This window comes from Homalodisca vitripennis, chromosome 4 (assembly GCF_021130785.1).
Source record: "Homalodisca vitripennis isolate AUS2020 chromosome 4, UT_GWSS_2.1, whole genome shotgun sequence".
NCBI classification, from domain to species: Eukaryota; Metazoa; Arthropoda; class Insecta; order Hemiptera; family Cicadellidae; genus Homalodisca; species Homalodisca vitripennis.
In genome coordinates, this window is record NC_060210.1 from 87,089,708 (window position 1) to 87,106,960 (window position 17,253).

At 35.9% G+C, this 17,253-nt stretch overlaps 1 protein-coding gene across 1 annotated transcript in view; it reads left to right on the forward strand.

Moving 5' to 3' along the window:
* Window positions 1–7,471: 7,471 nt before the first annotated feature.
* LOC124359696 (DDB1- and CUL4-associated factor 10) overlaps window positions 7,472–17,253 on the forward strand; it is a 44,377-nt gene continuing 34,595 nt past the window's right edge. The window contains exon 1 of the mRNA XM_046812643.1: window positions 7,472–7,916. Coding sequence (XP_046668599.1) covers window positions 7,708–7,916 — 209 coding nt within the window. The 5' untranslated portion in view covers window positions 7,472–7,707. The remainder of the gene's footprint in view (window positions 7,917–17,253) is intronic.

Genomic DNA, 17,253 nt, shown 5'->3' on the forward strand with positions numbered 1-17,253 from the left:
GAGAATGAGACATCTGGCTCTCTAGTCAGAAGGCAAGGTGTACCTCAGGGAAGTTGTCTTGGTCCTGTACTGTTTAATCTGTACACTTCTGACTTCCCTACGTGTATCAAACATTGTACGGCACATTTGTACGCCGATGACTGCCAGTTGCACTTGGCCTATGATCCTGGTTCAGTGCCTGAGGCCTTTACCTATATTATAAACTCAGACCTTGAGAACATATTAAGTAAATGGTCTATTGACAATGGGTTAAGGCTCAATGTAGGCAAGTGCACTGTCCTTTATGTCATCCCACAAAATCTGGTACGGGCCTTGACGGATAGAGGTGTGGGGATCGCTCTTGATGGTGAGTTTTTGGCAGTGTGTGTGACCAGGTCAAAACTCTCGGCATCTTGCTTGATAGCGGTCTAACTTTCTCTGATCACGTCACTCATGCTATCCAGCGTGCTCTTGGCAGATTAAGAGGCCTGTACAGATTCAGAAGTCTGCTGCCGGAATTCACCAAGCTTCAGCTTATGCAGTCGATGGTCTTTTCTGTCATTTACTACTGCTATCCTGCTTACGGTAACAGCATCTCCCGGAGTGACGTCGATCGCATTCAGAGACTTCAGAACTCTGCTATACGTTTCATTTTCAATTTGAGACGATTTGATCACGTATCCCCCTTTCGGGATGCTGCTAAGTTTCTCCCAATGGAATCCGTCTGCAGGATGCTGACGTGCTGCATGGTCCACAAAATCCTATCACACAAGGAACCACGGTGCCTGAGTGAGCGGTTGTTGTTCCGGGAGGAGGTCTCGCAACGTAGCACCCGCCATGGCTATCTGCTAAACCTTCGTAGAGTCAGATATGAAGTCGGAAGAAGGAGTTTCTCATACTTCGGCCCTAAGTTGTACAACGACCTCCCCCTTATCCTAAAAGAATGCAGTTGTTCCACATTTAAAAGGAAACTTAAAGACTTTTTGATTGTTGACAATTAAATAAGTTAAGCTATTAGTATGTAAGAATAAGAAATGTTACAGTTTTTACCACTGCATTATTTTAAATTAGCCACTAGACTTTATTGTACCTGTTTAAATTAAGTTAAGTTTTTGTTATTTAGTTTTTTAGGCATTCAGTGACTTGAGTTGTTCTGAAAAATAGTAACTGTACTGAGAAACGCTTGTAAATAAAGGCATTTTTATTTATTTATTTATTTAACCATTCAATTTTACTCTAATATTTCTTGCATTCAAACTATCGAACTTTGAAGGATTTTTTCTTGATTATTCTGTGTAACCTGATTGAATCCCAACAATAACGAACTTAGGATTGAAAATATTTATATAAATATTTGTGATATAGAACGAATAATTTGTTCCAGAAATACCTTTTTGCTCAATACATTGCCAATCTAGAAAATTAAACTTAATATTTTGACCTTTTGTAATTTCATCAATCAACTGAATTTTACTCGTGATCTTATAATCAACCATCGGAATACTAATAAAACCCTTTAATTGTAATTTTTCTATCAACTGTCATGTTATTTCCAGTTTTTGTTTTTAATATCGCATCATCATCATCTTTAGCTCTTATGAAACTATTGTAAACTTTACCTTTATAGATAGGAAAATTTAAATTTTCAAAAAGTCCTACACCAAAATGTGATAAATTGCCAATCGCTTCAAATTGTCCAAATTTAGGAGTTTATTCAAAACTATTTGAAAATATACCACTTTTAGAATAAGAAATGGTCCCTTTAATTATACTTAACTGACAACAATTTACAATTACTTATATCAATTTATTGTGTTTTCTTACATCAATTTTAGAGAATGAAAATGGTATGAAATTATCAATTAATCTAACAAAACTTGTTCCAAGATATGCTTGACAGTCTTGTTTTTTGATAGTTCCACAAATATAAATATGGAAATTAGACTAGCAAAATTATCTCCAAAATCAATATTAAACTCAGTCTGTTTATGACACATGTTGCTTACTAATTGGATATAACATTTTGATACTCTGTCCTTTCAATATCGTCTGAATACTTTTGGTAATCCATCATTAATTTAGAAAAAATTTCAAAATTTTTTAATAAAATTTGTTAAGAGTATTGTAAATTTTTATAAAAATTCTAATAAAGTATTATTGATCAAATTCATGATTTTCAGGATTTTCTTCTATAAATTTTGAAATTTCAGCTACATATTTCAATAAATTTTGCATAGGCTAATCTCCACAATCTATAATATTATTCAAATCAACTGAATCTTTAAATTCTTCCAAAAAATCTAACTCAAATATTGATAACGAAAAATAACAGACATATAATCCTTCAGTTGATAATACTTGTTTTTCCTGATGAATTCTGAAAAAAGATTGTGATATTTTACAATTTTAAACCAGTTTAGCTTATTACTGAACAATCTCATCATATCATCAGATAATTCACATTTTTTTTTTAAATATAACCCCATTGTTTCTGTTTTAATCTCTTTCGTGTTACATTATAAAAAGATCAAACGGTGAGTACATTTCCACCATCTCTATTTGTTAAGGGAAAATTTAGAATCAAGTTTATATGAATTTAACTCTTTTTAGTATTACATTCAGCACATTTTCCACAAAATCTTTTAACTTCATTATTTGCATAATATTTTATCTCATGTGTTCCTGATTTCTCTTTACAACTTACAAAATATATGAATACCATTTATAAATGAAAAATTTAAATTGAATTATCATAACCTACACGTTTATTCATATCCATTAAATCTGTTATAAATATTTTCAAAAGTTTTATTAACATCTTTTTAAATTTATTGAAATCCTTTAATTAATCTATTCCAGTCATTAATTTACCAATCTTCTTTCAGTGAATTAAATGCGATCATCAAAATAATTTTTACTTATATTACATTTTTCCTCAAAGTTTGTTAATCTTCCACTAACTTCATCACAATTTTCTATAGATCTTTTGTTTCCAGCCTCTAACTTTTGATACACTCTGTTGTAAAATATTTGACATGTTGTTTATGATTATAATAATTTTGGTTTAGTTTATCAAACGCTTTAATATTTTTAATTACGCCCTATTTTCAGCGAGAACCTCGTCTGAAACTTCTGAACTATGAAGTTAGTTTGTATTTAAGAAAGCCCTAATTTAGTCCGATTCCACAACTCTTATACAAACATTATAATTTCACTTAAAAATAAACAATTGTTTAACCATTACTGTGAAAGACCTAACACCTGATTGTCCATCACCCATTGTCAAAAAATTATAGAATCCACATCCTGCATTGCTTTTATTCCTAAATCTTATGAAACCTTAGGGGATATGTCATACACCCTATACTCCAGGCAAGGCAAATAAGTCAACCTAACGTTGATATAACATTGTTCATTTTTAATTTAAAAAATACTGTTTTTGCACGTAACCTTCCCCCATGTTTTTATCCTTGGGAAACAATTTAAACGTACTTGGGTCATCAGTGCTGAAAATTCTTTGAAGTAGCCACTTAGTACTGAATATTTTAAACATTTGACGATTATTGTCCAAAAAAGCCCGACTTACCTATCATAATTTAACTCTAGTTTCCATAATTCCAACGCATCTTCTGGCCCGAATATTTAAACAAATTCTTAAAAATGATATTTTCTCTATGGCCCGACCTCCTTAAAACATTCCAATTGAGAACCACCTTTAACAGTGAAAATCGTATTTTGGTTCCTCAGTAGTGCCGGATAGTTGGAAAAGTGACATATTTTACGTCTGAAAACCTTATTTTTTATATTTCTTTGGCGATTTTTAGGCCCAAAAATCCTGATTCCTCTATTACACGTTTTACTACACTTTGGAAATCGCAATTCACACACATTCTCTTACCGAGTGTTTGAAATTATAAACCTGAAAATGGTTTTTTCCAACCCCGTCACGTAACCTCTTTAAGGCACTCCAATTAAAAACGACTCCCTAAAAATGCATTCAAGGCAAAACTCGTACCTTTTTGGTCATTAGTGCTGGATATTCTTGAATGTGGCCACTTGTATGAATGAAATCCTTTTATTACTATTATTTTCCCATATGTCCATAAGGTCCATAGGTCCATTCAGTGTCCAGCCACCTCGTAACAGCACCTAGAAATTCCACATAACCATTGAGGCTCTATGTTCACGCCAAACCTAAGATTAAAGAGCATCAACTACTGTATAAGCCAAAATAGACAGTACTGAAATGATAATATTTTATTATGGTAAACACAGTAACATTACATATACATTTTACCAATAAATACAAGTCAAAGGAAGCAAAATCGGTTAAACTCGGGTATTAACGTGTTTAATGTGACCCCCGTTTAGTTTGAGGCAACACTCGTACCGTTCTTGTAGGTTTTGCATCGTTTTTATGAATAGGGGTTATTCCATTGTCCTAATACACATGGTTATTTTTTCTTTGAGTTAAACGATGGTAGAATGGTGTGTCCTCGCGGGAAATATTTTTTTCAACATTCCCTAGACGTAAGCGTCCGGTGTTGTAAGATCGGGGGAGTGGGATGGGTAAGGAAAGTTTGTTCTAAGGGAGATGAGACGGTTGCGAAAGGTTTGTTGGAGGAAAGCAATGTTGTTAACGACAGTGTGGCTGGTTGCGCTATCTTGCTAGAACCACTGTGAATTTAACGGCAGGTTTGGTGCACGACAAAATCTCCCGAGATCTATCACAAACCAATCAAGAATGGCCCTATAAAATTTTGGTCACTGGGCTTCTTTTCGGTGACTGTAACACTTACTGTAACACCCTTCCGTGGTTTTCATTTGTACAGACAGTAGTTGGGCGACCTGAAAAGCCCTTTCACTGTGTCAAAACACTATCTCTTCTTCGGAATTTTTCAACAACACTATAAATCACAGCATTACTAGGCGTGTTTTAGTGGAAATGTATCTGAAAACGTAATGCAGTGTATGACAAGCTTAGCCCACCCGCACTTCCAATTCCGCATGACCGAAAATAATGCTCTACGATAAAAACTCTCTCTACCGTTGTTAGAACCATGTTAGCAAAAACTAACCTCAAATAAGAAAATAGTAATGAGCACGAAGCCGTGGCAACAATCGACAGTTGAGTCAGCTTATCGAGAAGGCAACTACAGCCGATTCAGTTTCAATACTGTTTATTATGGCTAATACTGTATTTCGTTTCACACGATTCCCTCATGAACAGAAATTCCAAAAACAATGACATTGTTGATTCTACTGGGCGACAATGGGAATAAGAACACAAAATACACCATTATCATGCATTGCCTTATAGTCGTCAATAAGTTATTCAAGCTCAGCTAGTGGAAGAAGTTTCCCCTCCTCAATAAATGTTTACTGGAAGTTCACTGCCCTAAAGGAAGTGCCCATATGAAATTTCTAGTTTATAAGTCAAAAACCTCATGCGAAATATAACCTATCTGAATATTGATGCTAATTTAATATGTCTACAACTGCAGCCAGATATAGTCCAATGTCCTTAGTGCTGAGGACAGTATGCACTCCTGGCTGTTAACATGAATTTAGGTGTCTAGACAAATCACAATTAAGACAACAGCCTAAGGAAGCGCCCAGAACAATTATGAAGGCTCCAGTAGCCAAACAAGGCATCACTTAATTGGCCAGACAGCCTCCACCATTTTGATTTCCATTTTGGCACCAGAAATCTGTGAACGTTAATGCAGGCTTGGTTATGAGGATATAAATTCAATGAAGAAGCCCCAGGTTATGTTCCTAATAAATCACACTGATCACAAATTTACACTGCATCTAGGACCTTTGCTAACGACCTTGCCAGATGTCGTTTCCAACTTAGACCATTATAAAGAACAATACCCTGGTACTTAACTTCAGACCAACTCATAGACCTAAAGCCTCTCAATGTATTAGAATCAGTGCCCCGGCTGACTTCGCAAAAGCGACGGTGGTGGCCTTAACCGGATTTACACTAAGACCACCTCTAGGATATGATACCACTGCTATTGAGAGCATTTAGCAAGACATCCAGAACAAGCTTCTACAAACGAGGAGAATAATTTCGTAATAATCTGCTCCATACCGTATTAATTAATGTATTAATCAGCGATAAACAGTTATCCGAGACATCCCGAACAACTTTCCAATGCTCCATAGAGATCCCGTTATTCCATGTGGTAATAGCCCTGATTGAGCTTATAGGATTCTTCCCGCACAAACTTTGGGAACCAAAATAAAATCCTTACAGTCCCCAAAGATCACAACCTCCTCTCAGCGCTACCGACGCTCCTCCTGGGAACCGGATCCTACAGTTGGCCAGGTATTCGTTTTTGTCACGCAGCAGAACATAAGCACACGTCTCAGTGAAACACGTTCTGAATTGTAGGCACAAACCCTCTACTGAGCAGACATATTCATATATATTTAAGAAGATCTATTCGTGAAAATTCACCATTATTTGCCCCGTTAAGGCTTCCCTTAAGTTTGGATTTTAGTTGCCTCATCGTCAGAGGCCACTCCATTAAAAACCAGTTATTCTTTTACAGGCTGCCATTAAGTTAGCTCGTGCAACTACACCGAAGAAAACTATTTCAAACTCATACCTATGTTTATTAGCAATTACTTGTTATTTTTCTTTCTCTATTCAGTGTCAGGAATCCCAGAGCTGTCATCCATCATTCACTTACTTACTGTCATTTTTTGTTTGCTGATGATTGAGTGCGATAAACAGACAGCGTCGTTCTAAGCCAGATTGCAAGCCACCACTACTTGATGTGTCAATAATTTTAGATCAAGATCTATTGGGTTGGTTTTATTTTATTTTAGGACTTCATGCAAATCCCAAAATTAACGCGAAGCTCTGCATGACCAGATAGCATTATTTATATTTAGGTTTTCTATCTCTAAATGGCTCATTGTGCTCCACACAACTCCTTCCCCATGCATCGTTTAGGTGCGGATCGGCTGACACCGTAAGATTGGAGGATCCCAGTAAAAACTGTCAGAATATTGCATCTCATGTGTTTTTTGTCAAACGATTTCAAACAGACTAGTCCAGAGTGATCAATAAGAGACATCAGCAACTTCTGATTTGAGTTTTCCGGATCCCTTTTTGTTTTGAGGGGTATTAGGTAGTTCCAACCCTTGGCCATTGGGTATCACCCAGACTCATTCCTTACACTCCCACACATGTAAAACACACAGGTAAAACCTGAAGATGTGGAAACATTACTTATAGAGAAGAGTTTTAACTGTGAGTAGTAAGTTAGGACCTCGTGTCTTAAGTTTTAAAAATCTGATAGATGTTCTGAAATTTATTGTTGGCCAACAGGCGACACAATATCTAATACTGATGTTCGTAAAGGAAGAACAATGAGTGTTCCTTGTGCTAGTGCTATGGAGAAAAAAAAACAAGGAAGTAGTGTAGTCTTTAATTTCTGTTCTGTTGGACAGTTGGTTACAACTTTTGACATTTTTGCGTTCACATCTGTTCTTGTTCTTAGGTCTTGAGTTGTGTTTTATGTTTTTGTCATCTCTAGTGTATTGTGACGCCCAATTATTTCGTATAGTTGTTTGCATTGGAGAATTAGTTTAGTATTTTTATGGAAATGACAGGAACTTGAAACTCTACCTACAGTATAACATAAATCCTAACCCAACATTAGGATTGTTTTAATTTTCTCAAGTTAGGAATAAATAAAAACAACAATGAACAAGGTTAAGGCTAGGTCTGGCGTTTTCAATTACAAATGGCTACGTCAACGAGAAATTGGTTGTAAGCCTTCCATAGGATCTCAGGACTGTTTTATGAAAAGTCTTTATTCTAATATTATGCCCTGTTCAACCTGGGACTATAATGATTCTTTACAACATTCTATGCCAGGTGGTGTCTTCAACTTGGAATTTTCACCTGATGGGTAAGTAAAACATTTTACTTTGAAAGGTCTTGTAATTTTGCTTTGTTTTAACAACTACTACAAGGAACTTAAAATGATCAATCACAAGACATATTACTGTTAACCATTAATAACTTTAGAGACTAGTGTGAGGTTTAATAAAAAACAAATATGTTTGAAAAGATTAAGTTAGACTTAGTAGGCTAGCCCTATTATTATTTAGGCTACTGCAAAATGTTATGCTTGTAGATTGAATTAATACTTTCAGGACTGACAAGTGATCATACTCATGGAACATTGTAAAAAGAATGAGGTGGGCTATATGTTCCGGGTGATTTGTCTTGTAGACCAAGGATGTGGGCGATCCATCGCCTGCCTACCTATGCTGAATTTATCCAGCAGAATATGATAAGCGGATCCGGTTTCCATATTGGCTGCAGTTATAAATGGTCACAACCACAATTAAACCACATATAAATATATGACAATTATAAGGTTAAAGGCCGACCTGGCAAAATTTTGACGTTATCAGCGTATTCTGCTCATCCTCCTGAACAAAAAATATATATGGTTTTAGGGGGTTCAAATGACAAATAACATGGTTTCAAGGAGTATATACATAAATAGTTAGTTCTTAATATTTAAAGTTCTGTTTGTGTGCTGTGTCTGGATATCTGTAAATATTATCTGCGGCTGGGACTGATAGCTTATCTATTACCTGAGCGCTCCGGGCCAGAAGTCAGTGCTTCACAAGATATTGTGTACTGTAGGTTGGATCAAGTGAGTGCGTGACAATCATGGATCAACCATCCACTAGTTCGACCAATCGTAGTGAATTGGTGTGTCGTAAATATTATCTGCGGCTGGGACTGGTAGCGTATCTATTACATGAGCGCTCTGGGGCAGAAGTGGGTGCTTCACTCACAAGATATTGTATACTGTAGGTTGGATCGAGTGAGTGCGTGACAATCATGGATCAACCATCCACTAGTTCGACCAATCGTAGTGAATTGGTGTGTCGTAAATATTATCTGCAGCTGGGACTGGTAGCGTATCTATTACATGAGAGCTCCGGGGTAGAAGTCTGTCCTTCACAAGATATTGTGTACAGTAGGTTGGATCGAGTGAGTGCGTGACAATCATGGATCCACTAGTTCGACCAAACGTAGTGAATTGGTGTGTCGTAAATATTATCTGCCGCTGGGATTGATAGCATATCTGTTGTCTGAGCGCTCCGGGGCAGAAGTCGTGGTTCACAAGATATCGTGTACTGTAGTTTGGATCGAGTGAGTGCGTGACGATCATGGATCAACCATCCACTAACTTAGTTCCGACGAATCGTAGTGAATTGTTGTGTTTTGTTGGGCTTGTTAAGAGTTTACGTTTCGACCGAAACAAGATTATTTACTTTTTAATAGATCATGGAATTTGTTCATCGTGCGGTTGCGTATTGTTTTTAAACCAGGAAACTTTAATGTTTCGTTGCAACAGAAAAATTCGTAAAAGTAGTAAAAACAGTTTTAAATCTTGTAATTTTTTGTACTTTGGGATTATACCGACCACACCAGTATGAAGAACACAAAAATATAAATTTATAGAAAAAACAACTCTTTAATTACAAACTTACAAGCATTTCCAGGTATTGTGATCGGTATTGTTGTCGCTGTTATCTTATCTTTCTCGAGAATCCCGATTACGGCAGGCCGCGCGGCATCACATGATTTGCACGGTACATAATTGCCTTTCCATTACAATTCAATTTCTTTTTTCTGATCAGACCCTCTAGAATTTGATATTTTACTGATAAGTACTATCTCGAGGGATGTTTTTCTTTCATTGCCGGAGGCACTCGCATTTTGGGTGGCGGAGTGTGATCAAGAATAAAAACAAGTTTTGAGTGATTTTTTCAATAAAGAGTTTAGTTTTAGTTTGGTAATGTTTGTTTTTATTGAATTTTTGTGTTTGGAGAAATGTACAGGTAAAACACGGAAGTACAACAAAGCGACGCACCAGCTGAACGGGCGGCGAGACTCTGCAATCACGTTATCTACTAGACCGCTCGACTTTGACCTCTGTCTGAGGATGGGGAGGGGTTTGCGATAAGACAATTCCTGTTTTATATTGACGAAATATTGTTCTACGCTAATCTAGTAATCAGTAGAAGCAAAATGTCAAATAACGATTCATGTCTGGGTGTGGTCGGTATAATCCCAAAGTACCTAATTTTTTTAAATTGGCTCGGGCAGGTTCAATTTTTAAAGAACACGCTTAGACATAGAGACATATTTTGGTTTGGTGACCACGTTGCATTTGAAGCCACCGAGACAACGCTATATTTCGTTGAGTTTGGCGTTTCTGCACATTCTGTTGAACACACTAATGGTAAGTGTTCTCTATTAATGTCCATTTATATATTTATATTAGGGGTTTTCATGATTTATCAAGTTTTTTACACTTTCATAATTGCCTTTGCTTTACAATTCAATTTATATTTCTGATCAGCCCCTCTAGAATATGATATTTTACTGATAGGTACTATCTCGAGGGATGTTTTTGTTTCGTTTCCTTCGATGCTGCCCCGCGCTGATGGCCGGAGGCACTCGTCTCAACTTGATAACAACTAATTAATTTGTAGATCGAAATTAAAAAAAAACATTGTTCATTTGGATCAAAATTCTGCCCATTTCAGTATTATTTTTCATTTACGTTTTTGCAAAGATGGCGCTGCATCCGATGACATTATCACGAGGTTCAATCATGGACACAAAAGATCACGTGACGCCTGACGTGGATGTACATCATGGAAATATTTGCTCAGCACGTGAACAGTTGTTCCGTTTTTTTATGTTCTAGAACTTCGTTATTTCTCATTTTCACCCCGTCAAACCTTATATATTTTTGTTCTGTAGGACGATTCCAATAAGTTAATAACGTGAAACTCATATTTTGCCGCTCCGGCCGTTAATGTGACATTTACCCAAATTACAGTATAGTACAGCTGTTGGATAGACTTTAATAAGCGGCCTACACTCGTTATTCGGTTGTTTTTATCGAATGGTTCGATGGTTTTATCTGAAGGAATAATTTGACATTACAATCTATTTAACTTACCAAATGAAACTTATTAGGCCTAGTTATATTAATTTTAATGTAAACAATAAACAGCAAGAAGTAACTAATATTTTGAGACTTTGAAAATGGCAATGAATATAAGGAAAATATGTGAAATATTTCTCACAAGCGACGAGCTTTGTTTAAGTGGCTTTAACATGTGGGTTTAGTTCCTGGTAACTATTGGGGAGACTTCTGTCCTCCATTTCACAAAAGCATGTAATCATTGATATCAAGCTGAGCAAGTTATAAATATTGTAAGATTTCTTTGATATCTACGTCTAGGCCGTAGTTAATTTTGTTGTTTGGTAATGTTAGTGATAAATTAAAGTTTTTAAAATTGCAATGTACGAGATTCTTCTTGTTACAGTAATTATTATAACTCTAATTACGTACGAATTGTTCAATAAAAACAACCGAATAACGAGTGTAGGCCGCTTATTAAAGTCTCCCCCAGCTGTTTTTATATCTATAAAAGGAATAACTTTATGATGAATAAAAAGCTATCTAGACAATGTGTATTTATAAAATGTTGTGTAGTGTAGTCATCCGTCTGTGAATAAGCCGGAATCTCTCTGTAGAACCAGAATATTTCAAAACCAAATTTTTCTCTCTAAAAACTTCAGAGATCAAGAAATCATTTTAACATGGAATCACAGGATAATTTGACAGCTCCTTGAATCAAAAGTTGATTAATCCCAAACTTCTGAATAAAGATCGGCAATGTATGGGTAATGATATCACCAAATTGTGCACACAGTGAGTGTGTGGACAGCACTTTTCAATTTGATATGATTAAAGTTGGGCAATCAATCGCCTCAGTTTAGTTTGTGATAGATTTTTCCTCCACGTTCCGATTGGTCATCAGGTTACGTAGGTTGAAACAGGAAAGTCAGGTTTTGGTTGGATATCACGTTTACATGTAAATCTCAATTAAAATAATATTGTTCCCAACCCGCAGAACTCCCCACAACTCTGTTTTCGTTGTCATAGCAGTATTAGTTGTATAACTTCTGGTGGAAATACTATCAGTTCTCTGATTAACTATTCCTCTGAACGACTTCTCCGCATACGTGATGATCGGTCATGCAATTTGAACTATTCAAAACTAACTGTCCAACCAATCGGGTTGTTTCATAACCAATGATCACAATCTTACGAACATGCTTAGACTAGAGATGGTAAATACCGTCATTTGTAAATAACGTGTTACCAAAACAATGTGGTCAATTGGTATTACATTACAGTAACCACTTACTGTGATAACATACCAGCTGAGCCATGTACGGTGTTAGCATCATGTTATTACTGGTTGACATAGACTAGAACTAAAGGTATTAAGTTCTTAGTAAACTGGGTCACATTAAATCTATATGGGGTCATTCACAGCTTTTATACAAAGTACATACTCTTTTTTATTGAGGTGCATACTATGAATTGTGTTAGAAAGTATTTATATAAGCTGCTATAGCAAAAACTTAATAATGTGATACATTTTTTATGAACTGTTATTTATTATGTTGCAATACATATATAGGTAATACTTTGTTATTATCTGGAAGCTACGTTTTTTTGGAAGAGTTCTTACCAGCGATAAAAAACACTACATTATTACTAGAGATGTGCCGAGCAACACTTTTGTAACGAGTACCGACTTTTACTCGACTCAATTTTTTTTAACCGAGTACTTGGCAGAGCAACTCGGTTCTATAAAATTCCCATTTTGCACTTGTAAACAGTACAAACAGGTTCGCTCCGGTCAAAAGGCCGGCTCGCGTTGATATACCCTTCTCTCCGCCTGCACCTTTCAACTATCAGTCATTTGATAGTTTTCAAACAAATTCTTCATGTTGCGCATCATATCTATATATATAAAAGAAAGTCGTGTTAGTTACACTATTTATAAGTCAAGAACGGATGAACCGATTTGGCTGAAAATTGGTAGGGAGGTAGCTAAGAACTGGGAGAAGAACATAGGATACTTTTTATCCCGTTCCCAATTCAGGATTCCGCCCCAGTGGTCTCTAAAAGTTCAGAAATATCCGTAAGAAATGCATTGCAGCAAACATATGTTATTAAGTGAAAGAGCCTTTTCAAATTTAATCAGCTGTTCTTTGTAAACATATATAATGCGACAAAAGAAATTTATATGTTTATAATATAATTTAATTACTATTTTAAATTTCTTAACACTTATAGTTTGAAAGCATAGAGTAAAAAAACTGTATCTTGAAAAAAACAATTGCCTGAATTCCAAAATGTAAACAAACAACTGTAAATTTGATTGACACTATGATAGCTGCCTGTGTCATTTTTCTGGGTTACTCAGTCAAACAAAATGAAATCATGACTACTGACATATAGATTGTCCTTTCAGTTTTACTTAATTATCTGTCAATCATGAAGTGATTTTTTTTACCTTTGCAATAATCTGTTGGTTTTTAAAAAAGACAAACAACTTATTACTTCGATTGCTTTCGGTTCGGATAACTTTGTTTCGCACGAAATTAAACGATTTGCGAGTGTTTGTGAACATTGAGAGGATTATTATAAAGATGCCGCGACCCAGAAGATCAAATCTGTCTCAACAAAGCCGTAATGCAAGAAGGCTTCGTAACGTTGTGAACAATTCTACTTAAGAAGAACGTGAAATCGGACGACAAGAGCGTCGTGTTGTGAATTAGAACAATTAGTTCAAACAAATGTACCCCTGTTGAACCCCCAACAAAAGGAAGTTTATAGTACATTAATAAAGGCAATTAGTGATGGAAATGGTGGGTTATTATTCTTAGATGCCCCCGGTGGAACTGGAAAGACATTCCTAATGTCATTGATTTTGGCTACTGTTCGTGCAAGATCTGATATTGCAGTAGCAGTTGCTTCTTCTGGGATAGCAGCCACATTATTGGAAGGATGTCGTACGGCTCATTCAGCGCTGAAACTGCCTTTGAATCTTCAAACCATTGAGCAACCAACGTGCAACATATCAAAGAACTCAGCAATGGCAAAAGTTTTAGTAGCGTCAAAAATCATTATCTGGGACGAATGCATAATGGCCCATAAACGTGCATTGGAAGCATTTGATAGTACATTGAAAGATCTGCGCAATGACACAAGATGTTTTGGAGGCGCATTAATTTTGCTGTCTGGTGATTTTCGCCAAACACTGCCAGTTATTCCTAGATCGACTGCTGCTGATGAAATAAACGCTTGCCTAAAATCCTCAAATTTGTGGCGTTATGTAAAAAACTACAGTTGACTGCAAACATGAGAGTTGAATTATTAAACGATCCATCTGCTCAAAATATTTCTAATCAGTTGTTGACTATTGGTAATGGTTATGTTCCTGTAGACCAAGAAAGTGGATTGATTTCATTTCCATCCAATTTTTGCACCTTTATCTCAACAAAAGATGAACTAATCAGCAAAGTATTCCCCAATATCAATACTAATCACAAAAATAACAATTGGTTGAGTGAGCGAGCAATCTTGGCAGCTAAGAACAAGGATGTGGATGACTTGAACTTTTTAATTCAGAGTCAAATTGATGGTACTCTGCAAACATTCAAATATATTGATTGCGTAACAAATGAAGATGAGGCCACTAACTATCCAACTGAATTTTTAAACTCTTTGGATGTGCCCGGCTTACCACCCCATAATTTACTTTTGAAGGTTGGTGCAGTAGTCATAATGCTTCGCAATCTAAATCAACCACAATTATGCAATGGAACGCGTTTGGTTGTAAAAAAATTGATGATAAATGTGATTCACGCGACGATTCTTAAAGGAAAATTTAAAGGTGAGGAAGTTCTTATTCCAAGGATTCCGATGATTCCTACCGATATGCCTTTTGAATTTAAACGAACTCAGTTTCCGATTCGTCTTGCATTTGCCATGACGATCAATAAATCACAAGGCCAATCTTTGAGCGTTTGTGGACTAAATTTAGAAAATCCATGTTTTTCTCATAGACAACTATATGTGGCATGTTCACGTGTCGGCAAACCATCTGCTTTATTCATTCTTGCACCTAATAATAAGACAAAAAATGGTGTATATCACAAGGTACTCGACTGAAGAAAGAGAATCAATATTAATAAATTAATGTATCTGTGGCTTTGCTGCTTATTGCGATTGAAATTATTTTAGATAACTTACGAATTATGTTTTTATTTTGTTTTTCTATTTAAATTTCAGATTAGTTGTGAAGGAAAAAAAATCACATAGGACCTAATTTGATTTATTTTTTACTTTTTCTTTTATTCTGCACATTTCAAGCACCAATGTGGATGCTGTGGACCCTTTAAGGCGGTACGAAGTTCGCCGGGTCAGCTAGTAGTATGTAAATAATTGAAAACGTTTTTAATTAACGATTGACTGTTTGTAGTACCTGATCAATAATTGTTGACATAATGACTTCACGTATATAAGATCCTGAATTTGTTCGTTTTACGATGAGATTGTAGCTTCTACGACGGCAATGTTAAACCATGTTAAAATAAAACACACAGAAGAGTTTAAAGATTTGGAAAATGAAACTTGGGAAATATCTCAAAATCGTGAGCCAGTACCATCAACTTCGTCATCGCAATCGAATGCAATGAAAACACAGCAAACCCTTTTTGAGTAATTTACTACAAAATGGGACATAACTGATTCGTGTGCTAAAGAAATTCATAAAGCTGTAGTGGAGATGATCACGGTAGATAACCAACCGATATCTATGTTGGAAAATAATGGGTTCTAAAGATTAATCAATACCTTAAAACCCAAATACCAAATTCCTAGTAGAAAGTACATGAGCAAGGTTGTCATGCCAGAAGTATACACCAAAGTAAAAAAAAGTAATAAGAGCGGAACTTGCAAAAGCTAAAGCAATATCAATAACTACTGATTTTAGACCTGCACGAATAACTTACTCGGATTCTTAACCCTTGCCGAGCGGCATCCGTATATATGCGCTAGCGCTCGACTATATAGGTTGAGCGGCATCCGTATATATGCGGCAGCTGCGTTCCACCTGGCTGTCGCCACACGTTACTTTCAACGTCACCTACTACGTAGCAGCACTTGTCAATGTAGCCCTGTACATTTAGTACGCCTTTCTGTTTAGTAGGTAGCAGCATGTATCAATAAACCTGTGTGTTATTTGTTTCCCCGCTTTTTCAAATGCGATCATTGTGAAGTAAACAAAACAAATAACTCGTGATCAGTGATTCTGAAGTAACCTTACATTTACATTATGTTTATTTCAGCTGTGTTTTTAGTTTATATAAATAATGTAGAGACTCTAATGTAGGAAATTAATGACAGTAATATCGGACATGTGTCGTGCCGCGCCGTTCCCATGCCTCGCTCGTCTTGGTGTCGTGACCCCCGCCAGTCCAAGGACGCTACACTACACGTTCACCACAGCCATTTCAAGATAATATATTTGAGTTATACTGACAAATAATATTTCTAAACATATAAATATGGGTAATTAATTAACATATATTATGGGTAAATAAAGTATTTTACCCACTAACAAAATATAGGCATTGTAACTTATTCATATTATTAATTGAAAACTGTCAAGTTTTAATTATTAATTTTTGTAAATATTTCATTAAAAAACATTTTTTGTACTTTTTTCATGCAGTTATGTAATTATAATGTTAAAACAAAAAAGAAAATTTAATAAAAAAAATATGCGTGGTAAAGTGTTTTTCTATCTTAATATGCCGCTTGGCAAGAGTTAAGCTACACCGCTCGTTGGCTAGACGAGAAGTTTAAGCTTCAGCACAGAGTGTTGCAGATGTCACATTGTAGAGGACCCCACACAATGGACAACATTCGATCAGTGCTTTCCGATTTATCCGTGAACTGGGATATTCATACTTACATTCATCTTGTCTTGAGAGACAATGGACCCAATTTGGTGAAAGCCATAAATGATAGTCAGTATGTTGGCAAAGGATGCTATATACATATGCTGCAATTAGCCGTAAAAGCTTCGTTGAAGGAACAAAATGTAATCGACGTTATTTCCTGAGCTAGAAAAATTGTAGGCCACTTTAACCATTCTGCAGTGGCACAAGAAAACCTGACCCTAATACAACCTAAGAACAAACTGCCAGAGCACAATCTTGTGCAAGATGTTACCACAACATGGAACAGTACTTTTTACATGATAAACAGATTGTTAGAGCAAATATATTTCTACATCACAGATAACCCAAGTACAGCCAATCTACAACAATTA